Raw genomic sequence first — 27,731 nt, 5'->3', positions numbered from 1 at the left:
AAAATGTTTCAAGCGAATGTTCTTTAGCCGTCGGGGGACATCAATCAGCATGACTGATTTCGTTTTAGCTTTGTTTTTTACAAAGATATGAACAGCGGTATGACTTTTTAAATGACACCCTGTATTTTTTATTCAGTAATTCATTTCCTCTCCTAAAGACCTATTCAAAAATGTGGCACAGTGTGCCATTCACTGAAACACAACGTCATTAATTACATTACACAACATTGACTTTGAGTCCGGGATCACAAACTCGTCCACTGGCTGGAGTTCTCAGGAAACAAATGAAAAACAAGTAAAAACATAACACAAAGTTGACATCCACTCTCCTGTACTATTGCACAGGAGTAGAACATTCAAAGGTGCTCAAAGCTGTGACCCAGAACACAGAGACACTGGTGCACGCGTTGAATGAAAAAATTATTTACTGCTTCCAGCGTTGCCTGCTGAAGAGAATTACAAGCAAGCACTATACGTCCCTGCATGTCCTTTGGAGTTGTTGAAATATCTCGACAGACAACGTCTTTAACGCATACCCAAGGAAAAAAGTCCAGGGAATTTAAATCAATTCATATCTTTGTAAAAAACAAAACTATAACGAAGGCAATCATGTTGACGGCTAAAGAACATTTGCTTTAAACATTTTGTACTTTGCATCTGGACAAACAGTTATTTACGGTGCTCAAGATAAATGGGACACCCTGTGATACTTGCTGGCCGTCTTCCTACGACGTCTTCATGTCAACGATGTCCGAAGATAGCAGGTTCAGGACACAAGAGTGCGGCAGTGTTCTGCTTAATTTCCTAAAATATTAACTTCCGATGTTAGCAAACGACGACGCTGTAACCTTCAACAACGCCAACGTCAGAACCATGTTCCCGAGGAAATTTGACTTTGACGTCCTGTTCTGTACCATTGTCGGCCTGTGTGAATGCATGTTCTGAAGAGAACTCTTATGGTGCAGCTGACACTGTTTCATTTGCAACACGATCCGCGTCAGTTCTCGAATAAAACTGTGTGTTTATTCCTTCAGCTGATCTGCACGATTTCAAACAGAAGAACGTGTGATTAAAGTTTAAAGTTACGTCGAAGACGGCCTCGTATTGTGCGCATTTCATGGTGACAATCGTGGCACTCGATTTAATGGATTTGGGTGAAACCATGCAAGTAATAAATCTGGATGACTTGACAGAGATTTGAAGCTGGTTCCTCCGGAGTACGAGTTCACTGCGTTGACAATCGAGACTGGCAGAGTACACTGTCTTTCACTCCTAAAAACCAATCATGTCTTGAAAGACTGAGGACACCTTTGAGGACGCTAATATTCTTTTCATTTGTGTTGTGACATTTGGAACCTTTCCCTTTTGACAAATACTGGTTCACATATTTCAAAAAGTACTTGTTCACCTTAAGAACACTGCTCAGTCCTTACAGCGTTCGCTCATACTTTTAATCTCGCTCGGCAACTACGTATGGCGAAGCGTAGAAGAGCGATAAGAAAAGCAGTTCCAGAACTAAGAAACTATAATGAACGCTGTGCGCAGTGCCATCACAATGAATTGGGTCAGTTGACAACAAATTAATTTTTCTTTCTGTTACGGTAATTTTTTTTTTAAATTTCACGTACCTGCTACTTTACGTAAAAAAAATTAGATACAGCATTGACAACGAAATAGAGATCCGATTCGATCATTTTCTGATGCAATGAAGAACGGTTATTCGTGTACCCCTATCATCAGCTGATGCAAAGCATATATAGCGTTAAGCCAGTTCGAGATGCTAATGTTCATAATAAAGTTCTAATTTCCTCGGTGTTAGCAGAGTGTAAGCAACTCACGAGGCGACAAGATATTCACGAGGAGTAGTTCTGACGCAAGGTTTCATCAGGGAGAGCTTATATGAAGGGTATTTAAGCTTTCAATGAAAACAATTGTTTGTATGTGAAAGCTGAATACATTGATTTCAAAAACTTTCTCCTCATGTAACGTGTACTTACGTACTGTACTGTTGGTTGGCCCTATGTTGCGTATGTGAGCAGCGTCGTAAAATAAAAACTTCACAAAATGCAAAATTTGAAATAAAAAGGGAGTCTAATGAAATGTCAAGAGAAACTAGTTGTGTGCTTAGTGAAAACTAAGTAAAATTATGAACGTTGCGTGATCCGAAGTGCAATATTAGACTTGGAATATCCATAAAACTAAATTACTGCTCTCCTCTGAAGAAAATAGTTATTTGAAAATACCAACATTGTTCACAGAAAAATAACCTGTTTGCTAGCACGACACATGACAATCCTAACTACACACAGTTTGCGCAATAACGCGAGGTGAGATCTGCCCCGAAACAAAAGCGACTTACCTCTTGCTCAGCATCCTGTTATTTTTGTGTCCAGAGTACCGACGTTCTCGAAAACACATACAAGTCAAAAGTTGCAACAGCAAAAGATAAACAATCTACTCTAAATTTGTTTGACAGAAACAATCTAACCTTGTGTGGCATAAGAAGCAATGCACACACGACCAAACTTTGGAGTTTTACTATGAATCACGGTGGTGGGTTTCACTTTAAGGAAAATCGCTTTTTAATAAATCAGGCTCTGATTATTGACAAAAAGACTGCACAACATAAGAAGACTCTAACAATCACAAACATCTCTCATTGCAAAGAAACTACGGCTAAACCTTTAAAATTTCTCCAAAATCTTCTCCATCAATAAAAAGAACAAGAAAGTACTACAAATCTTCTCCGTCAATAAAACCAACAAGAAAGTATTATAAACGCGTTTTCATCTCCGTAATAAAGTATTCCAAATAGATTCCTCCAGATTCACGGGAAACTGATCACATTTTCTGAAAAACATAACTGCTCGCTACTATGCCTCAAATAAGACCCTCCCAGCTCTGCACAGCAAACTGACTAGGAAGTCAACCACAGGTAAAACTAAACACCGAGCCAAAGATCTTATTCACTACTCATGCAGTGCGCTCATTCATCTTTGTCCCACTACAGTAAAGGTGAATTACTTACAACAGCAAAAAACATATGGAAGCCTTACACGTACACCAACGAAACTGATAAGTCACCTATACCCGGAGGATATTTGAAGAAGCCAGATATAACATGCAGAGGATAACTGCTGGTATTACATCTCGCCACTGCAAATGAAAGAACTATGTATGGCAGAGACCACCACATGCAAACTGTCATTGCCTGACCGCATACGTCGGTTAGTGATGGTCGCTACGGTGGCCGTCAATGCCAGTTCTCTGTTTTCCGCGGCTGTGGCTTATTCTTCAGTCAGGAAATAATTGGCCGATCTTTCATTAATCTCACTAAATGGATGATGGTCTGACCCGCACCTGCTGTTTTAACAGGTGCATGATTTTCACACGATGGCAAGTGTTTTGCAACACCCTTTGGGAAAGAACCTTGTCAAAATGTTAGCACATTACGACATGTACTATGAGCGTTAGCAAAACATGACCTATTGAAATTGTGACATTCTAAGACTGAAGATCCAAATGTTCAAATCATTTTGTGGAGAAGTTTTGGAGCTTGAGGTTGGAGCTAAGGTTTCAGATGTGTTGCGTTTACGGAGTCGGGAGCGAGTGGTCAGTGTCAATGATCAATATAGTTGTTCTGCCACGAGAAACTGAAAGAGATGGGAAGCGTGTTTCTGGTGTTTGGATGTGAAGAGCTCGACGTTTTCTTGTTTTCATGAGAAGGAATGCTACTTAATGACTGAACACTTACACAAATGAAACTATATATGCTGAATACCGAAAACTTCCTAGGTGGGCAATAGTCTCTCGTGAGAAGGTTGAGACATCATCTAGCTGAATAACAAACAAGCGGGTTCGACGAGCTCTTATAGGAGACAATAAATGCACTTGTTCCCGTGGAAGAAACCAGCAGGCGTAGTTACTGTTGGCGGTTCTCGTTTTCCCAGCCGTGTGGTCCGATCTGAGAATCTTTCGAAATAGGTTGCTTTCCTACAGAAGTGGTGTAGAAGTAGTAACAGTTTTAACACCATCTCGCAGGTCAAAGCGAGACCAGAGAAACTTATTTAGGGTAAGTTTATACACTGATGTATTAAAAAATCACAACACCAAAGAAAATTAATATAGAGTAATGAAATTTCGGGAATATATTTGTGTGCGGAACGTATTTAAGTGATTAACGTTGCAAGATGAAAGGTCAATGTAAGCGCGAGATAAGCAATTGCAAATGTGAAATGCTGATGGATTAATAACCAATGTAACCGTCAGAATGTTGAATTCAAGCATGCAAACGTGCATGCATTGTGTTCCAGACGTGTAGGATCATGGATTGTCGGACGGAGTCCTACGCCTATTTCACTCGGTCGGTCAATATAGGGGCGTTTCATGCTGGTTCCATGCTGGTTGTAGATGACGGTGAAGTTGTCGTCACTCTGATCTCCAATATGCGCTCGCTTGGAGACAGATCTGGTAATAGAGCAGGCCAAGGCAACATGTCGACACTGTGTGGAGTGTGTTGGATTACAACAGCGGCATGTGGACGAGCGTTATCCTGTTGGAAAACACCATCTGGAAAGTGTTCGTGAATGGCAGCGCAGCAGGTCGAATCACCAGAGTGAAGTACGGGCTGGCAGTCAGGGTGCGCGAGATAACCGCGAGAGTGCTCCTACTGTCGTACGAAATCGCACTCCAGGCTATAACTCCAGGTGTACGTCCAGTGTGTCTAGCACGCAGACAGGTTGGTTGCGGGCCTCCGTCTAACCAACACAAGGCCACCACTGACATCAAGGCAGAACTAGCTTTCATTAGAAAACACAACGGACCTCCAGCTTGCACTCCAATAAGCTGTCGCTTTACACCCCTGAAGTCGCAGATGGTGGTGGTGATTTGGAATCAGTGGAATGAACGCTACCGAGCCTCTGTCTCAGAGCTGTCCTTGAAATAAACGATTTGTAACAGTTCTTTGTGTCCCGTGGTGCCAACTGCTGGCGAATTGCTGCAGCAGATGCAGTACGACACGCCAGATCCAAATGTCAAACACGATGGTCTTTTTGCGACCATGCTTTCGTGTGACCACCGCTGCCAGCAGTCATATACGGTCGCTACATTCCTGCCAAGTCTTTCTACAATATCACACAAGGAACATCCAGCTTTTTGTAGCCGTAAAACACAACCTCGTTCAACTCAGCGAGGTGTTGATAATGATGCCTTTGTCGCCTTAAAAATACTCTTGACTAATAGGAACTCACCACGACCAGTCTCAAAGGTGATTAACGCTCACGACCGTTAAGTGTGAATTTCTAACAAACCTGGTTTGCTTCCTCTTAGAGGCGCTGTTAGCGCCATACTTGTGGGACTGGCGAGAAATCTGAGTAGACATCATCTTTCACATGTAGAAACACGCCTATCAACTTTCATTTATGTTGTACACCACCTTCTTGATGCTGTGATTTTTTTCTCCGTCAGTGTGTGTGTAGCAGCGCACACAATTAATCCACGTCCGCCAATATAGTGTCCTAATAAGTGTTCCGAGAAACACGTCGCATGATTTGTCGTGTGATGCGTAATGTTAAAGGGTGAGAGGGTTCCACCCGCTGCCGCGAGACTGTATTCACGAGACGACACTTCGCGAGTCCCAGGAGTCGTTTCACACAGTCTTCAATCGTCATTCTTTGTCAGTCTAAAGCGGTACAGATACATATAATCCGGAGACCACATAAAAAAGAACATTACTGCACGATGATGATGTGCCAAAAATGGTACTGTGATGACTACACTGGTGGTAAACTGCGAAGCACATACAGTACCTGGCAGCGTACGACACCATTGAATAGCGACGTTCATGGATTGTGGGCTGTTACCTCAGTTGTTATGAAAAGACTGTGAAAAAGCAATCAGAAACAGACGTGATATGATTGTGATAAAAGTCATATAGCGACAACTATTTATCAAACAGGATCTTAGTCTCTACAGACTCTGAAGGTGGCGGTGAAGAAAATCTTCTGCTTCATAAGTTTCCTGAAAATCTCAAGAGCAAAGATATCTTTTTCTGTTCTGCAAATGCCTCAAGCAGAGCTTGTAATCACCATCAGCAACGCCCCTATTTCGTTGGCACGTCATGTCATCTGCACCACACCGATACCAGTAAGAGGAAGAGAAGATTAGAGTTTCAATGAGGACGATGTACTGGGTAAACTCACAAGAATGAAATAAGAGATCAACCCTGACTATGATCAAGAACCAAACACTCATCATCTGCAATGGAGCGGCGCAGCTGTTTATGAAAATGGCTGGACTGATATTTGAACTCGTCTCTACGCTGTTGTTAGTCTGGTGTCAAAGCTACCAAACACGATGACAATTTTCATGGTCGCCAAGTGCTGATACATACCCACTCTCGACATCGTTAGTACACATTAAGTTGCGATTAATAGTACTGTTGTTTCACGTACACTTTAGTATATTAAACACAGTAACTCGCCTCTGAATAAACATATGATTCGATAACGAAACTGTGGAGGCAGTTATGTCCAGGTGAACAGCCTGAACTACGAGGGAAATGTGCTAGAATAACCGCACTATAAACTCATTGACTGCAGGACTACACCACATAGGGCCTCCGAAGAAACGACACTTTCTCCTTTCGAAGGTAATCACACTATGGTAAATACAGAGACGGATACTTTGAGAAGGACACGGGCGATTTGATTCCACACTCGTACTCATTGCCGGCCTATAATGTGTATCTAAGAAACCATGATCCAACCCATTCCGTTATCTCTATAATATAGACAGGGACAAATCCGTCTTTTGCAACTGAATGTCGTCTATTCATACTAGGCATCGCAAGTGCATTTCATTTTTCTATCCTTTTCATAGCTCTACTGGTTCTTCTGCAGGCATTAGATGCACATGGAACATGTTTTGAGTCAATAATATGTCACACTTGCGCATTTCACTACCCATACCGTGTCCTGTGGCCTTGTTTACTTGCTGCAGGGCCGCTGAGGGTTGGAAGATTCAGCAGATTTGTTCTTATCTGCATGATCAACATAACGGAAGTAGCAACTGAACGATAATGGCTGCGATTATTGACAATATTTATCCTTTTCGGCTGTACACAATGACACAACAACATATATAAATCAGATCAAAACTCTATGCTGGACTGGGACTTGAACTCAGAACCTTGCTTACCGACCGAACTGAGCTATCCAGGCATGACTCACAGCCAAACCTCATAGCTCCAGTTGTGACAGTACCTCTCTCCTACCTTCCGAGAGAAGTTCTGCTATATACCTTGCGGATGAAAGGAGACTGCGGAGAAACGACTTATTCACAGCCTACGGCATTGTTTGCAGAACGAATCTTTCGCTGTGCAGCGGAGTGTGCGCTGTTGTGGAACCTGCTGGCACATTAAAACCGGGAATCGAACGTGGCAAATTGCCTCTGGCGAACTGAAGAGTAAAATATTCAATCTGCAAAGATGACGTTTTTCACAAGAGATCCAAGGGCATTCGCTCTGGGCATGCCTGACACGACTATCTCAATCCAATAACTGGTTGACAGTATCTTCCAGTTGTACAAGGGGCGTTCAGTAAGTAATGCAACACATTTTTCTTTCTGAAGAAAGGTTGATTTTAGTAAGGATTCTAGTGCACCATATTATTCCCTACTCTTTGGAGTACAAAACCCTATTTTTGAATATAATCTTCGTCCAGTGCGACTCCGTTACACCATCTTATTGGGAGGGCCTGCGTGTTCATAGAATACCGCTTTGCTGGCCGACGTTGGGGAATCAGTAACCTCCCCACCGTCCACGTGCTGCTCGCCGCGGAGTGCATCCATCATTGGGGCAAACAGGTGGAAGTCGGAAGATGCGAGATCCTGGCTGATGGGTGGATGTGGAAAACTGTCCAGTGGAGTTTTGTGAGCTCCTCTCTGGTGCGGAGACTTACGTGAGGCCTTGTGTTGTCGTGGAGAACGAGAAGTTTGTTTGCATTTTTGTAGCGACGAACGCGTTGAAGTTATTCCTCCGGTTTCTTGAGGGTAACAATACAATTCCGAGTTGATCGTTGAACCATGACTTCTCCCTCCATCAAACAAAATAACCCCCTCAGAGTTCCAAGAACACCGTCGCCATGACATTACCAGCTGAAAGTGCGGCTTTGAACTTTTTCTTTGGAGGAGAGGTGGAGTAGGTCACTCATGGACTGACGTTTTGTTGCCGGTTCCAAGTGATGAGTTCATGGTCATTGCCCGTGACGATATTCGACAAAAAATCGTCACGATTAACCTCGTAACGCGGAAGCAATTACGCACAGATGGTCTTACGCTGCTCTTCTGTTGGGCAGTGAGGAACCCAGCGGGCGCACACCTTTGAGTATCCCTACTGGTCGACGAGTGTGTCAGCTCTACCAACAGAGACGTCTAGGTTTGAAACCACGTGTTTGTGACCCATCGATCACCTCGAATGAGATTGTCCTCACGTTCCAACATTGCGGGAGTCGCAGCTGGAGATCGGACAGGTTTGCCCGACCTTCTTGCGATGATGACAGACGCGTCACCCAACGACTCACCGTGCTTTTGTTCACAGCCAGGTCTCCGTAGACGTTCTGCAAGCGTCTAGGAATATCTGGGATGCTCTGGTTTTCCACCAAAAGAAACTCAGTAACAGTTCTCTGCTTCAATCGCACCTCCGTCACAGAAGTCATTTTGAAGACTACGTACAGCGTCACCACCTATCGGTACTTCATGAAGCTATAGGGGTCGAAGCGAGAATATTCCACGGTGTCCCTCTTCAAATTCTGCATTTTTGCAACCGAAATTGGCCGAGAAAAATATGTTGCATTGAAACCTTCCCGTCTCCTCTATACCTGTTTTGTTATTGTTAACCTTCACATTTACAATAACCTATGTAACCTTCCCATAGGATTTCTATCTCTTGCTTAATAATAACAAATGAAATCTTCCCTTTGAAATTTATTCTCTTTCTCAATCTTCGCATACAAATTTATTTGCTGCTTTTTAAAAGTGATTTTCGGATTATTTCAACGAATTATAGAATGTGTCGTCATCGTGTGGTACTCAGTCGTTACCTGCAATAACCCAAAACTGCTCCTTACCTTTTTTGCTGTTACTGGATCGCCATATGACTGTTACATCGAACTGCGACATGAATATACTTACTCTGTTTTACTATACTCTATTAGCTGCTGGTGGGATTTCGTAATAAGTGGCTGTATTTATTACCAAAGCTGACATTATTCTTTAATAGCAAAGCTGACGTTATTCTTTAATTAATTTGACTGAAGTTACGTAATCCATAATTAAACTTTTTCTTGACAACAATAAAATTTTGCAAAGTTTTACGTTGATGGTTTTTAGGATGAATTATAATTAGAAATGCAATATTGCTGGCAAAAGTTAATTATATTCAGAATGAAATGATTTTACAAACGTTCAAATGGGACTTACTTTTTTTTACAATAATCTTACAACTAGCAATGCGCAAACATACCTTCAGTAGTCTTGAGTTTCTCAAAAAATTAATTCAATAATATTAGTTTCTCTTATTATAATAGTTAGCTGATGTCTCTGTACATCATTTTATAATCTCTTGTAAATTATAGCTGGTGGCTGGCAGGCACACCGCTCCTCTCAACCTCTCGCTTCAGACCTGCTACCCACTCGCTTCACTTCTCGCTTATTACTGGCTCCGACGAATGCTAAAGTGCGGTCTCTCGTGCCAACAATGCTTTCTGGTGCAGACAGTCCCTGCTACCTTTACAAAATGTATCTATGCGTGGTCTTTCCCGTTCTTTTCTCAAAATGTATCCATACGCGATCTCTCCCGCCCTTTTTAAAAATGGTTCAAATGGCTCTGGGCACTATGGGACTTAGCATCTGTGGCCATCAGTCCCCTAGAACTTAGAACTACTAAAACCTAACTAACCTAAGGACAACACACACATCCATGCCCGAGGCAGGATTCGAACCTGCGACCGTAGCAGTCGCGCGGTTCCGGACTGAGCGCCTAGAACCGCTAGACCACCGCGGCCGGCGTTTTTTTTTTTTTTTTAATTATATCAATTTGTGGTCTTTCTTGTCAACAATACTTTGGTGCAGACATTCACTGCTACCACAGTTATTTCCTACATGACAAATATTAATTAATCCTACTTAATCCTATTAATAAAATATAAACATCTTTCATATATTGTGATTTGACAATAGACAATAGAAATATACACGTCTTACAGCATTACTTACTGAACGTCTCTCATACATCACACTCTCTAATCGAAGCGACCCTGAATACGCCGTAGCTGTCGAGTGTTACCTTGTTGGCATCCTAAAATCCAGCCTCGGCAGAGACGGTGGCAGCCGCACGCACCGCAGTGGTACGGCACCAAGGTTGCACGGAGGCTGGCGACCAGCTGGCCCTGGTTAGAGCGGCCGCGCTAAGCCTCTGTACGTGCGGCAGCAGGCGTCGCCTGCCCGGGCCTCGCTCTTCCTCCTTAGCCACTGCTAATGCCCACCCTGCGGCGCCCGGTTAGCGCCCATGTTCTAAAAGTGGGCCGCGCTCGTATTAACGAGTACGCTTATAGCTCAATTAATTGGCGAGGCAGAGCTAACTGAGTAAAAATTGCGGCAATGGCGGACAGCACTAAAGGCAAACGTCCGGCTAAACACGGCGAATGGCCGCTTCTAGAATCGGCGTCGCACACACATTGGAGAAGTGCCCCACCCAGTTCCAGGGTATGTTACGACGAAGGAAGGAAAGAAGATTACAAATTCTTCTTAAAGTCATCTTTCACCACTTTTTTAAAAACATTTTGTTATGAATAATTACCACAAGCATCTAAGAGTGCTTATTTTTATTATTTTGGTATTAGTTTTTACCCTGAGGACATCACATGGCCGAGCCTAAGTGCAGTACACAACAAAAGGATACAGGTTTTACATTTTATGTTAAAAATGGTATCTAGAACAGGGTCAATGATTCAGTACATGTGTACTGATGGGTTTAACATTATCATACAACAATGAATTTCCATATAGTGTTACCATTTCAGAATAAAGCTTGTACAGGGTTTGATGTTTTCCCCCGGTTTCTAGAGGGTATTTCTTAGGTTATTTAAACAAAAAATGCAAATAAAATAATGGGATCAGATCCATAATTAAGGAGCTACAGTAATTGATAAACTCAGGAGAATGGCAGAAAAAAGACTTTTATTGTAGTATTTCACTACAAAAAATGGACATAATAATTAATTTTGTAGCAGTCTCTTGCATTCAGAGTGTATTTAAAGCAAGTGTTCAACGTTTCCTCCCTGCATTTGAAGACAAAGATTTGCACGGGACTGAACAGCGCGAGTAGCATTTCGTATGTTTCACATGCTCGTTCCTTATTGACATTGCGGCATCGAAAATGCGTTGTCTCAATTCTTATAGTCTTTCCACCTTAACTTCCCACAGGATGTCTTTCATCCACCCCCAGATGCAGTATTCTAGGGGTGTTACATCTGGGGATCTGGCAGGCCAGTTGACAGGACCCCGCGACCTATCCAGCGACGCCAGAATTGCTGATTAAGATAAGCTGTTACCACATGGTGGAAGTATGCTGTTGCCCCGTCATGTTGGACGTACGTGTGGAACCTTGTTCCCAGAGGAAAATAGTCAAGAAGCTGAAGTAAGTCTTCTCGTAACAAGTTACCGTACATATGACTATTTAAATTTCCCAGGTGAATAAACGGCCCCTGTAGCTGGTCACACACAACACCACACTAAAAATTGACACTGAATCTGCGCTGAAATTGAGATACTGCCGTTGCATGGGGATTTTCGTCTACCCAGAAATTCTTGATATGCATGTTGTGGTGATACCGCCAGACACCACACTTGCTAGGTGGTAGCCTTTAAATCGGCCGCGGTCCGGTAGTATACGTCGGACCCGCGTGTCGCCACTATCAGTGATTGCAGACCGAGCGCCGCCACACGGCGGGTCTAGAGAGACTTCCTAGCACTCGCCCCAGTTGTACAGCCGACTTCTAAGCTCTCATTTGCCGAGACGATAGCATAGCCTTCAGCTACGTTATTTGCTACGACCTAGAAAGGCGCCAGTATCCGTACTATTGATATTGTGAATCATGTACCATAAAGAGCGAAGTTCCTAATTAATGGATTAAAGTTAAGTATTCCACCAGTTACGTCCGTTTTTCTCAATTCTAATTCCCTTGTCTTGTTCCAGACCTCACGTCAGCCTGCGTGAGCTAAAACGCGTGCATTTCGGCCTCCTTTGGTAACACGGTTGGTTCTCCTGCCAACCACAACATTGGCGACGAGAGTAAAAGTGTTCTTATTGATATTGCCCTGATTTACTTGTGTAATGGCTTCGCCACAATCTCCAGATGTACCGTCCGAATTTTATCGCTTACAGAATCAGCAGACGCAGGCATTACTGGATGCCCTCGGACAGCTCGTCCAGGGTCAACGTGCGATGCAAAACGATGCGGCAGCAGCCGCTTCACCGCTAACGCAGCCACAACACGCCGTTGCACCCATTTTTCGACCTTTTTATGCTGCGCTGGAAAACTGGACGGAGTGGTCACGCCAATTTGGATTCCATCTCGCCGCCTACAGAATTCAAGGTAACGAGCGGCAGCCTTTTCTCCTTTCCGCCGTCGTGGTACAAACGTACCGTGTGATGGTCAAATTATTTCCCCCACGCGACGTAGCAACTCTGTCCTGCGAAGTAATTTTATCTGCATTAGATGCATATTTCGAAGACTCAGTCAATGTAGTTGCCAAACGGGATACCTTCTTTCGTACAAAGCGTACGGCAGGTCAGACTAATCGGGAGTGGGTTGCAACCTTGCAAGGCCTTACTAGGGATTGTGCTTTTGAGTGTCAGTGTGGACTCCATTATTCAGATACTATGGTACATGATGCAATTGCACACAACGTTTCTGATGTTCTTATAAGGGAACAGATTTTGAAACTAGTCAATCCCTCCCTTCAACAAGTGATGGACATATTGGATCGGTAGGACACACTTGACTTTGCTCAGCAATCATTTGAAACTTCGCCAGCAGTGTGTCAGGTTAACCGGCCCGCCGGGCGAGCTGCACGGAGCAGTAAACAGCCCTCGCGCCCGGCCGCGCCGCAGCCGCCAGGCTCTCAGCCACGTGTACCGCGACGGCAAGCTAATGCAGTGATCAAATCATGCCCGCGGTGTGCTACTAAACATTCGCGTGAGAATTGCCTGTCACGCCAAGCTGTTAGCTGTTATTGTAATAAAAAAGGACATGTTCAGAGTGTTTGCCAGAAAAATCTCAGATCGGAAGCTCTAAACCGTTCCAGGCCCTTTGCTTCGCGGCGGAATCGGAATCGAACCAAGGCTACTCAGGCTTGCGAAACTTCGCCCATGGAAATTCATGTAGTTCATTCCACTCCGCCCAGTGCCACTCTCTCTAACAGTGACACTGTTCGTCCCAAAAATGATGTGCGTCGACATCACCGGAAATCCCGTCAAGTCGCAAGTGATTATGTACCAGTGTCAGTTCACGTTGCACGAGACAATCGCTCTTGTCTTCAGCAGGACAATAAACTTTTTGTAGACTTGGACATTAACGGCAAAGTGATACCATTCCAGCTCGATACCGGTGTTGCAGTTTCACTGATCAATCGAGACACTTACAAACTGCTCGGCACACCTCCGTTGCGTGCCGCAAATGTTAAATTAAGTAGTTATTCAGGACAAAAGATCCCTGTGTTAGGACAGTGCAGCCTTCTTGCAGCATACAAAGGACAAACAAAACTTGTGTCATTTTACGTCCTTCGTTCTTCTTCTGCAGTGAACTTGTTTGGTTTCGATTTATTTCAGTTGTTTAACTTGTCCATAGTAAATCGGGTCCTATCAGTGAACCAGACGGTGCCTTCAGACAGTGTTTCTCGTCTATGTGAAGAATTTGCAGACATTTTTGCACCGGGCCTCGGTAGCGCTAAGAGCTATAAAGCACATTTGGAACTGAAAGTAAACGCGCAACCGAAATTTTTCAGAGCGCTCACTGTTCCCCACGCATTTCGTGATGAGGTCGCAAAAACGTTACAAGATTTGGAATCACAAGGTGTAATTGAACGTGTGCAGACTTCTCTGGGCATCACCCTTAGTAATTTTGCCAAAACCTTCCGGAACATTGAGACTTTGTGTGGACTTCAAGGCAACAGTGAATCCACAACTAGTGATTGCATCTTTTCCTTTACCCCGCCCGGAAGATCTTTTGACAAACTGTGCCCGGGTAAATATTTTTCGAAGTTGGATCTAGCAGATGCGTACTTGCAAATACCGGTGGACGAAGAATCCCAGCGTGTTTTGGTGGTTAACACGCATCTTGGTTTGTATCGATTCAAACGACTGCCATTCGGGTGTGCATCGGCCCCTGCACTGTTTCAGCAATATCTACAAACTGTTTGTGCGTCGGTCCCTACTGCAGCAAATTATCTGGACGATATTGTGATCTCCGGAAAGACGGAAGAAGAACATTTGGCCAATCTCAGAACATTATTTCAGGTCTTGCGACAAAATGGTCTTCGCTTGCGGCAGGACAAACGTGTGTTTTTTGCTCGGGACTTGCCATATTTGGGACATGTACTCAATGCCCAAGGCATACATCCCAGTCCAACGCACCTCCGTGCCATACAAGACTTGCCGTCGCCGCAGAATTTGAAGCAGCTACAGAGTGTGCTGGGAAAAATCAACTATTATCATAAATATATTCCGCATGCCTCTTTCATTTCTGCTCCGCTTCATCGCTTACGCCGTAAGGGTGTTCCGTTTGTCTGGACGACGGAATGCGAACGCGCCTTTCGCCAGTTGAAATCGGCGTTGCTTTCCAATACTTGCCTTACGCCATTCGATCCCCAGAAGCCCCTCTTGTTGATGGTGGATGCATCGGATTTCGGGATCGGTGCTGTGCTTGCGCACAAAGATGGATCGCACGATCGCCCTATTGCCTTTGCGTCCAAATTGCTCTCGTATGCGCAAAGAAATTATTCACAGATCGAGAAAGACGCATTGGCTCTCGTATTTGGTGTTACAAAGTTTCATGATTTCTTTTATGGTCGTCACATTACCATAATCAGAGACCACAAACCTTTGACATCGCTTTTTCATCCGACCAAGCCTGTACCTCCACGTTCAGCGCAGAAATTCATTCGCTGGTCTATTTTCCTCTCGCAGTACCGCTACGATATCTTGCATCGGTCCACTGCTAAGCACGGAAACGCGGATGCGTTGTCCCGCTTGCCTGTTGCTGAGGATAGGGCATTCGATTCCTCCGAACTTGCTTGCATGTTCATTGATGCGGAAACCGATGACGTGGTCGAATCGTTTCCAATTGATTTCCGTCGTGTAGCTACAGCCACAGCTGCCGACCCTGTCCTTGATCCCGTTCTGCGTTTTGTTGCTACGCAATGGCCCTTATCAAAGTCACTGATCGGGGACCAGTTGGTTCGCCGATTTTTTGCTCACAAGGAGAGTCTTTTTTACGACGTGGTGTTTTGCTGTTGCGTTCTGATAATGATCAGTCCAGGGTCGTGGTACCACGTTCGTTACAGTCCTCTGTCTTACAGCTTCTCCACAAAGGACACTGGGGTATAGTGAGAACGAAATAACTGGCTCGTCAGCACTGTACTTGGTTCGGAATCGATGCCGCGATTACGAATATGTGCTCTTCTTGCATTGTGTGTGCCGAACAACAATCAGCACCACCGCGGAAATTCTTTGCATGGCCAAAAGCCACTTCCCCTTGGTAACGCTTACACATCGATTTTGCTGGTCCATTCTGGAATGCTCGATGGTTGGTTGTGGTAGATTCATTCAGTAATTTTCCTTTTGTTGTCCGGATGTCTTCCACGACATCATCTGCCACCATCCAAGCGTTATCCGCTATCTTTTGCATTGAAGGTCTTCCACAGACTATTGTTTCCGACAATGGCCCACAATTCATGTCCGCAGAATTTCAGTCATTCTGCAAGGCCAATGGTATTCAACATCTGACGTCCGCGCCGTTTTCGCCGCAGTCCAACGGTGCCGCTGAACGGTTGGTCAGGACTTTCAAGTCACAGATGTTGATGTTGATGTTGATGTTGCAAGAGTCGCATTCTCGGGAGGACGCGTTATTGCTCTTATTGTCCTCGTATCGCTCTCAGCCCCAAGATGGTCGCTCGCCGGCTGAGTTGCTCCACGGTTGTCATCATCGAACCTTGATGTCTTTGCTACATCCGCCGCATCAGGTTCCTGTGCAGCGGCAGACACCTGTTTTTGTTCCAGGCGACGTTGTCTACTATCGTCACTATCGAGGTTCACGGCGTTGGCTCGAAGGGAGTATACTTCGCTGCGTCGGCCGCGCTATGTATCTGGTTTTGGGCGCCTCTGGTGAGGTGAGTCGGCATCTCAATCAGCTGCGCCTCTGTCGTCGCACGGGATCTGCCGCTCGCCGTCTGCTTTCAGCGACGGTGCCGTCCGGTCAGCGCCCCGGGGACCCATCTACTGGCCCCAGGTGTTACCGACGCTGACTTCTATTTTGCCCCATGGCGACGCGCCGCCGCCACCGCCGCCGCCGCCGCCGCCGCCGCCGCCGCCGCCTGTTCTCCCGCCGGCGACGCCAGCAGTGGACGCGCCGCTGCAACCGCCGGGCGCCTCCCTGGGTCACGCGCCGCCGATCGCTTCCCGTGACCAGTTGTCCTCCGACATGGAACTCTTGCCCGCTCTGGACCATATGTCGTCTTCGCCCGTCGGGTGCCCCGGCCCGATGGAGGTCGACCCTTCGGCCCCTCCTATCTCTCTACGGGCACATATACCGCATGTTGGCGTGCACCCAGGAGCATGTTGTTGATGTCATCTCTTGTGAAGATTACCTCATCACTGAACATTACGAAGCGGCAAAGCTGCCAATTTCCATTTAACCAGTTACAGAAGTGCAAACTGTCGGCACAATTATGTGGCTCTAAACGGCGAACTTTCTGCACATGAAAAGAATACAGTCCTTTCTGATTAAGAATCCTACATACCTTATATTGTGAAACGTCCAGTCGGGTAGCTAGGCGTCGTGGTACTTCTACGAGGACTGCTCTCTACTGAATTAAGAATGTTTTCCTCTTCTTGAACGTCACGATGACTTTCGGAGTGAATACGAATACTGGGAAGAGTACCAGTTTTTAGAAATGTTCGATATGTTCCACTAAATGGTTTGGCACTCGGAATCCTATGATTAGGATAGCCGACCGCTGTGGCCGAGCGGTTCTAGGCGCTTCAGTACAGTTAGTAGGTTAGTTAGCTTTAAGTAGTTCTAAGTCTAGGGGACTGATGACCTCAGACGTTAAGTCCCATAGTACTTAGAGCCATTTGAACCATTTTTTTCATTTGGATACCGACGGTTATACTCGGCAACAGGAGCTTTCACATTATCAGCAAGGAAGCCGAAAATTTACACCATCTCTCCATACTCCTGCGATGAAAAATTGTATGGCATCGTAAAGTCTTTTATACGCAGGAGACAATAACAGTAAATAGTGACTGCAGTATCAACAACACCACTCAGTGGACTTGTTTACCTAAGACTGATCGTGTGTCCTGCGAACACTAGAATAGCGCTCCATACATCGTGGCATGCTTCGGAACTCTATTGTAGCTCCTTAATTATGGATCTGATCACATTATTGTATTTACATTTGCTGTTCCAGATGTAAGTAGTCTGTTTAGATTTTTATGTTGGTAACACCATGTAGCGCTCTATATGAAAATCACTGAATGTGCTGTGTGAAGGCTGTGGTTGGTTTGTATTGTTGGAGTAATATTCGTATTGTAGTGTTGGGCAGTTGGATGTTAACAGCGCGTAGCGTTGCGCAGTTGGAGGTGAGCCGGCAGCAGTGCTGGATGGGCAGGGGAGGGGGGGGGGGGGGGAGGAGGGAGATGGCGGAGTTTTGAGAGCGGACGATCTGGACGTGTGTGCATCAGAGACAGTAAATTTGTAAGACTGGATGTCATATTATGACTTTTGAACACTATTTAGCTGGCAGTTGTGGCGCTCGCTGTATTGCAGTAGTTCGAGTAACGAAGATTTTTGTGAGGTAAGTGATTTGTGAAAGGTATAGGTTAATGTTAGTCAGGGCCATTCTTTTGTAGGGATTTTTCAGTCAGTTTGTGTTGCGCTAAAAATATTGTGTGTCAGTTTAATGTTGATCAGAATAGGTAAAGAGAGAAATGTCTGAGTACGTTGAGTTCTGCTCAGCTGTTTGAAAATCAAATAATGTAAGAGGTTTCTCAGCACAATCATTCATAAATTTTTCTAAGGGGACGTTTCACAGATAACCCAAGGAATAGCCTCCAGCAACCGAAGGAGAACCTTGTGACTCACCCTTCGAATGAGAAAGGAACAGATGGAAAAAAGAAAGTAATCTGTTTATTATTCCCAAAGTAATCGCCGTAATGGTTAAAACATTTAGCCTACTGTGAGATAAGGCGGTCAGTATCTTCATGGAAACATCTCTCTGGCTGCCTACAGAATCACGATTATACCCTATCGTGCACCTCTTCCTCCGAAGGAAATCGACAGCCACGGTGCTCTACAAATAAGAAAATCGCATGGGAAGAGATCGGGACTGTGTCGAGGATGTGTAAGGGCTTCCCAGCGAAACTTCTGGGATGGCCGACGAGTAGCCAAGAGTGTCTTTACATTAGTGGTCGTCGATGTGTTTCAGACGAAGAGCTGCACTTGTGGGTGGTATCGATAGTTCCAATGCCACAGCGTAGGTGCACGCCCGTAGGTTGTCACTACGAGGACGGACCAATTAAGCCGACCAGAGCAAACTCCAGCCGACGCTGTGGAGCTCAACGAGCGCCGCTATACTTTCTGCCCTTTTCATTAGGAGCAGACGGCCTGGTTACATCGCTTCAACTTCAAGAGTGTGTTAGCTCACTATTGAGACTTTGTACTACTTACAACAAGAATATGGTTTCGCATCTCCGTACTCATCATCGCAATGTTATGTAACCACTTATTAACTTGTTTTTGCCTATAGTAAATGTGCTTTTACTTTACATGTAGCGCCGAAGTGTTTCACCTCACCTACATCTACATCTAGATACATACTCCGCAATCCAGCATACGGTGCGTGGCGGAGGGTACCTCGTACCACAACTAGCATCTTCTCTCCCTGTTCCACTCCCAAACAGAAGGAGGGAAAATTGACTGCCTATATGCCTCTGTACGAGCCCTAATCTCTCTTATCTTATCTCTGTGGTCTTTCCACGAAATATAAGTTGGCGGCAGTAAAATTGTACTGCAATCAGCCTCAAATGCTGGTTCTCTAAATTTCCTCAGCAGCGAGTCACGAAAAGAACGCCTCCTTTCCTCTAGAGATTCCCACCCGAGTTCGTGAAGCATTTTCGTAACACTCGCATGATGATCAAACCTACCAGTAACAAACCCAGCAGCCCGCCTCTGAATTGTTTCTATGTCCTCCCTCAATCCGACCTGATAGGGATCCCAAACGCCCGAGCAGTACTCTCAAGAATAGGTCGTATTAGTGTTTTATATGCGGTCTCCTTTACAGATGAACCACATCTTACCAAAATTCTACCAATGAATCGAAGACGACTATCCGCCTTCCCCACAACTGCCATTACATGCTTGTCCCACTTCATATCGCTCTGCAAAGCTACGCCCAAATATTTAATCGACGTGACTGTGTCAAGCGCTACACTGCTAATGGAGTATTCAAACATTACAGGATTCTTTTTCCTATTAATCTGCATTAATTTACATTTATCTATATTTAGAGTTGGCTGCCATTCTTTACGCCAATCACAAATCCTGTCCAAGTCATCTTGTATCCTCCTTCAGTCACTCAACGACACACCTTCCCGTAGAACACAGCATCCTCAGCAAAGAGCCGCACATTGATACCCACCCTATCCAAAAGATCATTTATGTAGATAGAAAACAGCGGACCTACCACACTTCCATGGGGCACTCCAGATGATACCCTCACCTCCGACGAACACTCACCATCAAGGACAATGTACTAGGTTCTATTACTTCCTATTCGCTTCCTTCACTCGGCCTATTTAGCAGATCACAGGAGCTGACCCACGCGCCGCCTTCTAGGCGGGATACAAAAGGTACAATCACGGTTCCGTGGGCAACCGCAAACATTTTTCCATGAAGGCCCACTGTATTGTTGTTTATTTAGTTACGACCTGGCTTTCGGCCTTTCATGTCATTTTCGGGTGACTGAGTTAATGACAGTCACTTGAAAATGGCAAAAAACGCCGAACCATGGGCCTTTAGAATGAGGAAAACAGCGGCTGCAAGAAACAGGTGACAGATTACAATTACATAACTTGGCGAACGGTTACCTCCTCGACGATGGTGTAGGATGGCGTGACGTATACAGGCACAGCTGCATAGCCACTACGGATAATTATGCATAAAATATTCCCGGCTATTATGTCGTGATCGAAGGGATTTCACGTTAAAACCCGATGTTTCGTCCTCATATGCGGAGGACATTTTCAAGGGGGATCGTGGCTTTGTTGAATGTCCGACACATACCCTGGGTCTCTACTGACTACAGCAAAATTCCACTTCCTCGAGCTTCCGATATTCGGCATCTCAGTCTTCTCAAAGGTTTTTGAAGAGGAAGCACGTAGACGAAGTGTCTCACTCAAAAAGTCACATAGCGTGAGGACGAACCTGGAGGCCAGTGGTACACTGCGAGTTCCCTTGCGGCCGATTAGTCATTAAGGCAAGAGGAGATGCACAGTTGTAACTGAACTGCACCCGTTAAGTCAGACCCCGAAAAACGCTGACGTATCGTCATCTCGACTGGACACACACTGTGTAATGAACGAACGAGCAAGCTAGTCGCAAAAGGGAGACCCTCTGCTGCTAACCACATGCTCCGGTAACGACAATTGACGCCGAAGCTTAAGCTGAAATCCACCCCATGCTTCTATCTGCGTTCATGTAGAATATACAGGGTGCTCAGAAGCAGTCTGAAAAGCTTGTAAGACTCGTTTAGAGTAGGCTGTGATGAGAAATAACTGTTGAGAAAAAATACGATGTGTGTTGCGTGTTGAATAGGATTGAAGTTAACCAATCAGGCTCCTGCTCCACAAATTCAAGTGATCAGCCAGGTACAATTAGTGTCAGTTTGTTCTAATAGCGTAGATGATAGCGCATTAGACTCTTCAGCCTCTGGTTCGGGTTCAGTCCTTACCACCGTGATATATATATAGTTTTTGTATGGCTGTCTTGTTCGGTTTTAGGAAAGCAAACGAAGAACGCTCTTAGCGACACCGTCTCTGGCGGGACGTTTAAATTTGCGCACATAGTAGCCTGATTGGCTAGCTTTATCGCTAATTTACTCGGAACAGCACAATGTATCTAATTTCTTTCTTAACAATTATCTTTCAGCACAACCTACCCTGCAGCAGCCTTACACTCATTATAGACGGTTTCTGGCAATGCTGCATAGTCTTCTGAAACTGGATGAACCTTTTTGAAAAAATCTTGTAGTACAACGGGCCCACCAATAAGAAGGTGTAATGACAAGTTTGGTGAATATCTTATTAAACCACAAAAAGAAAGACATTTTTCGTCATAATCTCTAGTGAAATCAAGTAATTTACGGCAACGATGTAGCAGTTTACTTGTTCCTCACAAAAAAAAGAATTACTGTAGTCTGTTTACTGGCTCCTCTCTGTCAAAAATGGTTAAAACAGCTTTGAGAACTATGGGACTTAACATCTGAGGTCATCAATCCCCTAGACTACTTAAACATAACTAACCTATGGACATGACACACACGTTCATGCCCGATGCAGGATTCGAACCTGCGACCGTAGCAGCAGCGTGGTTCCAGATTGAAGCATCTAGAACCGCTCGGCCACTGCGGTCGGCTTCACTCTGTATTTTTTGGCAGTTGGGGAGCGTCACGAAGGAAACATGTGGATGAGGCGAACAGTACAGGATATCCATAAAAAACGCATGAAAACGTTTAGAATTAAGGACGTATAGCGCGTGCTTGGGTTAGGCATTATTTGTCTCAGTCACATTAGGATATATACAGTAAACCCCCCCCCCCTCCCCCACTCGATTGTTTAAAGAATGGACCACGCATGTGCGAAACAGCTAGTTTTCCGCATATCTCAATGTTGATACGTAGCATTTTCTGATCTACGTGTCGCACAACAATTTTACAATCGCCTTTACTGGCATATGTAGATGCTGGCTGTAAAGGTGTTCCGAAAGGAGTTGGTTATAAAGAAGTAATGAATCAAAACGTCACGTCTGACACTGTTTTTTCCCTGCATGAATGGCAAAAATGTGGAAACCAAACACACTTCTTCTCTTCCAACATTTTGTGCGGGTTGCAAGCAAGAAAAGTTTCGAGAAGGTTTGAGATTGTGTAAAGTTTGTCGGGAGTTGCTAAGTGGTGTCATTCGCAAATACTGGACGAATGTATAGCGGGTAATTTTCTAGCCATTGCCTATACTGTCCACAATATATGCGCAGTTTCTAACCATAATATACTCTAATCCAAAAAAAGAAAACGACATACTATGAAGGAGTTCTGGAAATTGGTCACAAGCTGATATTCATTCAGGTACACACGGAAAATGGAAAACTGTAAATGTTACTGCCAATGGATGGGTGTGTGACGCTGCAGCCCAATTTCACCTTTGCAGCTGACGAGGACATGTGGATACCAGTGCGTGAAGTCTTTGCTGATATCATTCCGTGCACTCAGTTGGACAGTAACCATGCCTCGCTAAGAGGCGCGTGAACGCAGGCGTCAGCGTTTGAGAGACGTTTGAATAGTAGCGATAACGCTATGGCCGAACAGAGTGTCAAGAAGGAAACGGTCGACCTAGCGAGACGCCAAAATGTGAGGACCGGAAACCAGTCAGAGAACCACTCGGAACTTCAGTGACCACAAGGATCATTAACAAGCGGTTCACGCAATTGGGAGGGGGGGGGGGGACGCTTCCGCTGACTACCATTGATCTACTCACACCAGCAAGCCCATTTGCAGTGGTGTCGAGAACATTCGGCCTGATCTGAATCTCATTGACTGGAGTGGAACTGTGTTCAGTGATGAGCCCCGCTTCAAATTGAGTCCCGGTGACAAGCGATGACGTGTTTTCCGACGTCCCGGACGGCAGTAGGATACCAATCCCACTGTCGCCCACCATACTGCCCAACAACCATTTCATTTCACAGCAGATCCTCTTTGGCTGTCATCCACGCGCCCTTACAGTAGAGCGGTGCGTCGACGGTGTACGACGCCCCCTTTTGTTGCCCTTCATGGCGAATCATCCCTGGCTTACCTTTCAGCAAAATGTGCTCCGGCGCAGTGCGAGGGTTTATACTGCTTGTCTACGCCTTTGCCAAACCTCAGCTTTGCCAGCAAGGTTCCTGGATCTATCCCCAGTTGAGAACTTTTGGAGTATTATTAGTACAGTCATCCAAGCAGTTAGGGATTTAGGCGATCTAACGCACCAATTGGACAGAATTTGGTATGATATTTCTTAGGACGACATCCAACAACTCTGTCAATCAGTACTAAGCTGGAGTGGTCCTTGCGTAAGGGTCAGAGGTGGGCAATGCGTTATTGAGTTGCTCAGTTTGTGAAGAAATCGTCCAGTTTTTTCTGAAATTGTAATCATTTAGTTCCGGCGGAGGTTCGAGTCGTCCCTCGGGCATGGGTGTGTGTGTTTGTCCTTAGAATAATTTAGGTTAAGCAGTGTGTAAGCTTAAGGACTGATGACCTTAGCAGTTAAGTCCCATAAGACTTCACACACATTTTTTTTTTTGAATAGTTTGTGTGTCTGTACATGTATGTCCATGTATGTCACATCTACCAATTTCCGTCCCATTCAGCTAACTCCTTCTTGGCATATCCCCCTTTCTTTTTTTTTTTTACGTTCGTAGTTCCATAAGAATTTCGAGGGGCCGTCAGCACCAACCATACAGGGCCAAGATATTCTGAAGATAGCTTGTATATAAGCCGAAAGCGGCCAATGAACAATATTTTTGCCGTCTCGACTGTTAAATCTAACGTAAATTTTAAGTAAGATTACACCTCTTAATGAGTAATTTGTGAACTTAGTTCGCATTTTTAAGTTCGATCAATACTAAAATCAAATAATGAAAATCAGTTATTTACAATGAAATGAATACCTCTAGTTGCATACAGGCGTTGATATAAGTCAACGGGGACAGTTGAAAAATGTGTGCTCCGACCGGAACTGGGATCTCATGCTTACATGGCAGATGCACAAGACATCCGGTCAAGTTGATCGTTGATTCCTTGACTTAAAAAAAAAAAAAAAAAAAAAACAGAGAGCACGCAGCCCTCTGACCGAACACACTGAGCTACCGTGGCGGCAATCCATCTGAGCCACCGAGGACACACAGGATAGTGCGACTGCAGGGACTTATCTCTGGCACGCCTCCCGTGAGACCCACACTCCCAACTTATTGTCCCGCACTACATTCATAGTGCCTCTGCCCATTATACTCATTACTCGCGGCTCTTTGCCGATTCCCGGAAGAGTTCGGACACTGTTTGTGCGTCCGCACAGAAGAAGAAATTGGTCAAGTGACCGGTGAGAATTATATATATATATATATATATATATATATATATATATATATATATATATTGTGGGTGTCCGAAAGAACAGATATCATCTTCATATATATATATATATATATATATATATATATATATATATATATATATATATATATAAAATCAGTTATTGTTGCCCCTGGAAGCTGTTAGAAAGGCAGCCTGAAACTGGGACCGGGAGACTGTTTTAACCATTTAATAAAATAGGCGTGACGTATTCCAGTGTAGCGTTGAAGCTGTAGTCAGTCCCTACACTGAATAGCGAGCAGTGCTTGTTTTGGGGGAAGTGGCCTTTATCGAAAAAAAAACATTACAACTGTCCTACACTAACACGTAAAAACCATATTCCAGTGCAGTGTGTGATGATTGGTTCAAAAATGGTTTAAATGGCTCCGAGCACTATGGGACTTAACATCTGAGATCATCAGTCCCCTAGAACTTACAACTACTTAAACTTAACTAACCTAAGGACATCACACACATCCATGCCCAAGGCAGGATTCGAACCTGCGACCGTAGCAGTCCCGCGGTTCCTGAATTTAGCGCCTAGAACCGCTTGGCTACCGCGGCCGGCTGTGTGATGGTTCATATAAATTCTGTTTATGTCCATTTCTTGTATTTGTCATATTGTGTACTAATATGTGTATCTGGTACAGCAATAACCCGATTGGTTAAAAATAAACACCGCATATGTGCATCTGAGCATTGCGTTGCCGGTGATTTCAAAGATGCACTGCGGAAGAATCTGTATAACTGAGCGAAACACTCTAGTTGCCCCTCGCGAGGCAGTGGGATATAAACAGTGAGTGCTCTGCTCCTCGCTCTTCGGCTTGCAGACAAACTAAACTGTTGTTTACAACTTGTAAACGTTGCTGCCAATGTAGCTACGTTTCGGCGGCAGCAATGAAACGACATTGTCTGCGATGCCACGGCTGTTACTGTTTCGGGCTCTTATCGGATATATCACACATCCATTCTTTCACGACGCACTCTGCTCTTTCATAGAGATACCAGGGAAAATAAGTTCGCACGTACATATCTTTACAAGGCCGTCGCTAATGCATAGGTAGTGCGCAAATTTGCTCTTCACTGAGCACAGGCGGCCACTTCGGCGCATTGCGGTGCGCCAAGTGCACGCGTACGCTGTGCGTTTTATGCGGCGTGTCCCACATCTGGATGGCTCCGTGTTTGAATAAACGGAGTGCTTTCTGTTGACTCTGTCTGTGGACGCTCCTCTGCTGAGGAAGGCGGCCACTGAATGTGTCAGACGCTCTCACAAACACGCGGTCCTGTCGTTCGTTCTGCCGTCTCAGAGTTTTGGAAGCTAGAAAATCCTTAATTATTTCGCTTCTGTATTAATATGTACAGGTTCATGGCAGAAGGTGTTGCTTCTTATGGGTTGTTTTTCAGTACCTCCCCATTAGAATTTAAGATGAATCCTCACAAAAATTATTACTCACCTGTCTCCCTAAGGACCTCTTCTTTATATAAAAGTAATTGCAGCAACATGGTTACACGGCCGCAAGATATTCACTCCTGAATTGTTCTCGAAATACCAGGTGTCAAACTTGAAGGCTTTTTAGTGGAAGGTCGGCTAGTACCGGACACGAGCCGGCCGTTGTGGCCGAGTGGTTCTAGGCGCTTCTGTCTGGAACCGCTCGACCGCTACAGTCGCAGGTTCTAATCCTGCCTAGGGCATGGATGTGTGTGATGTTCTTAGGTTGGTTAGGTTTAAGTAGTTCTAAGTTTTAGGGGACTGATGACCGCAGATGTTAAGTCCCATAGAGCTCAGAGCCATAGCCAGTAGCGGACACGTAAGCTTTCTCGAAACTTTTCGAAGGTTATATTGGAACCTTCTTCACACCAGGCGATACTAAGATACAATACTTAATAAAATTATAAAACTCCGTGTCATAAACCTCCAAGCTCATTCATTTTTTAATACATTTTTCCATCCTTAGCATTTTGGTAGTTCAACTTTTTTCAGGATTGGACTGGAAACGAAATTTTAATGTGTAAAAACATAAATTTTATTACAAAAAGCTCTGAGCCGTAAATGCTTATCTACTTGAACTTGTCTATCATCTCGCCTGGTCTGTCAACTTCTTCCTTGTTGAAACCTTCTGCTCGTTGGAATCTCCTGAATTCAGATGTCATCTGCCTTAAGTCTTCATGTCTTTTGATAAAATGACAGTAAAAGTTTTTATCCTCAAATTTTTTTGTCTTATTCAACTGATGCTTTCTTTCCAGTTGATGCGCCTGATAGTACACTAGATTTAACAACCAATTTTTACTAAAAGGCGTAATCCTACTATCTAAATATTTACTTTATCGTACGAGTATAATCTTGTTTACTGTTCATCACTAAATATTCACAGAAAAATATTATTTCCTAAAACAGGTTTCATGGATACCTGTTTGTTTTCTCGTATAGCGTTAAAAATCTATCACCTAATGTACCTGTTGAAACTGAATAATATTGAATTAAAGATGGGCCGTATTCCTATAAGAAGATATATTTTTTTGTTTAACCCCCAAATATGTTAGACCATAGCTGCAGCGTCTTCAGTACTTTCTTTTCTTTTATTGTTTCTGAAATATACGTTACTGAAATAGTCACATACAAATTTCATATACCGAGCGATCTGGCGCATTGGTCAGAGCACACTGGACTTGCTTTCAGGAGGACGACGGTTCAAACCCGCACCTGGCCATCCAGATTTAGATTTTTCGTGATTTGCCTAAGTCGCTTAAGGCAAATGCCGAGATGGTTCCTTTGAAAGGGCACAGCCGATTTCCTTCCCCATCTTTCCTTTATCCGATGGGAACGATGACCTCGCTGTTTCGCCCCCTCCCGCATACCAACAAACGAACAAATTACATATATATTAGAAACACGTTGCCACCAGATTTTTTTAATGTTCACATTAGAAATGTCTATATTATGTCCCTATGGTAACCAACAGAAATAATCCACAAGTTAATATTAACACAGCATATCATCTGCAACACATCGAGATTTG

At 44.4% G+C, this 27,731-nt stretch overlaps 1 protein-coding gene and 1 long non-coding RNA gene across 2 annotated transcripts in view; both read right to left on the bottom strand.

The window, feature by feature from the left end:
- The window catches only part of LOC126336340 (uncharacterized), a 279,998-nt gene extending 278,312 nt beyond the window's left edge, over nt 1-1,686 (bottom strand). The window contains exon 1 of the long non-coding RNA XR_007564948.1: nt 1,629-1,686. This is a non-coding gene — a long non-coding RNA (uncharacterized LOC126336340). The remainder of the gene's footprint in view (nt 1-1,628) is intronic.
- The window catches only part of LOC126336339 (uncharacterized), a 398,976-nt gene extending 388,449 nt beyond the window's left edge, over nt 1-10,527 (bottom strand). The window contains exon 1 of the mRNA XM_049999903.1: nt 10,273-10,527. Within this exon, the coding sequence (XP_049855860.1) occupies nt 10,273-10,290 (18 nt within the window). The 5' untranslated portion in view covers nt 10,291-10,527. The remainder of the gene's footprint in view (nt 1-10,272) is intronic.
- Between the last annotated feature and the right edge of the window lie 17,204 nt (nt 10,528-27,731).

The sequence above is a fragment of the Schistocerca gregaria genome, chromosome 2, assembly GCF_023897955.1.
Source record: "Schistocerca gregaria isolate iqSchGreg1 chromosome 2, iqSchGreg1.2, whole genome shotgun sequence".
Taxonomy (NCBI): domain Eukaryota; kingdom Metazoa; phylum Arthropoda; class Insecta; order Orthoptera; family Acrididae; genus Schistocerca; species Schistocerca gregaria.
This window is presented reverse-complemented; position numbering and strand designations above follow the sequence as displayed.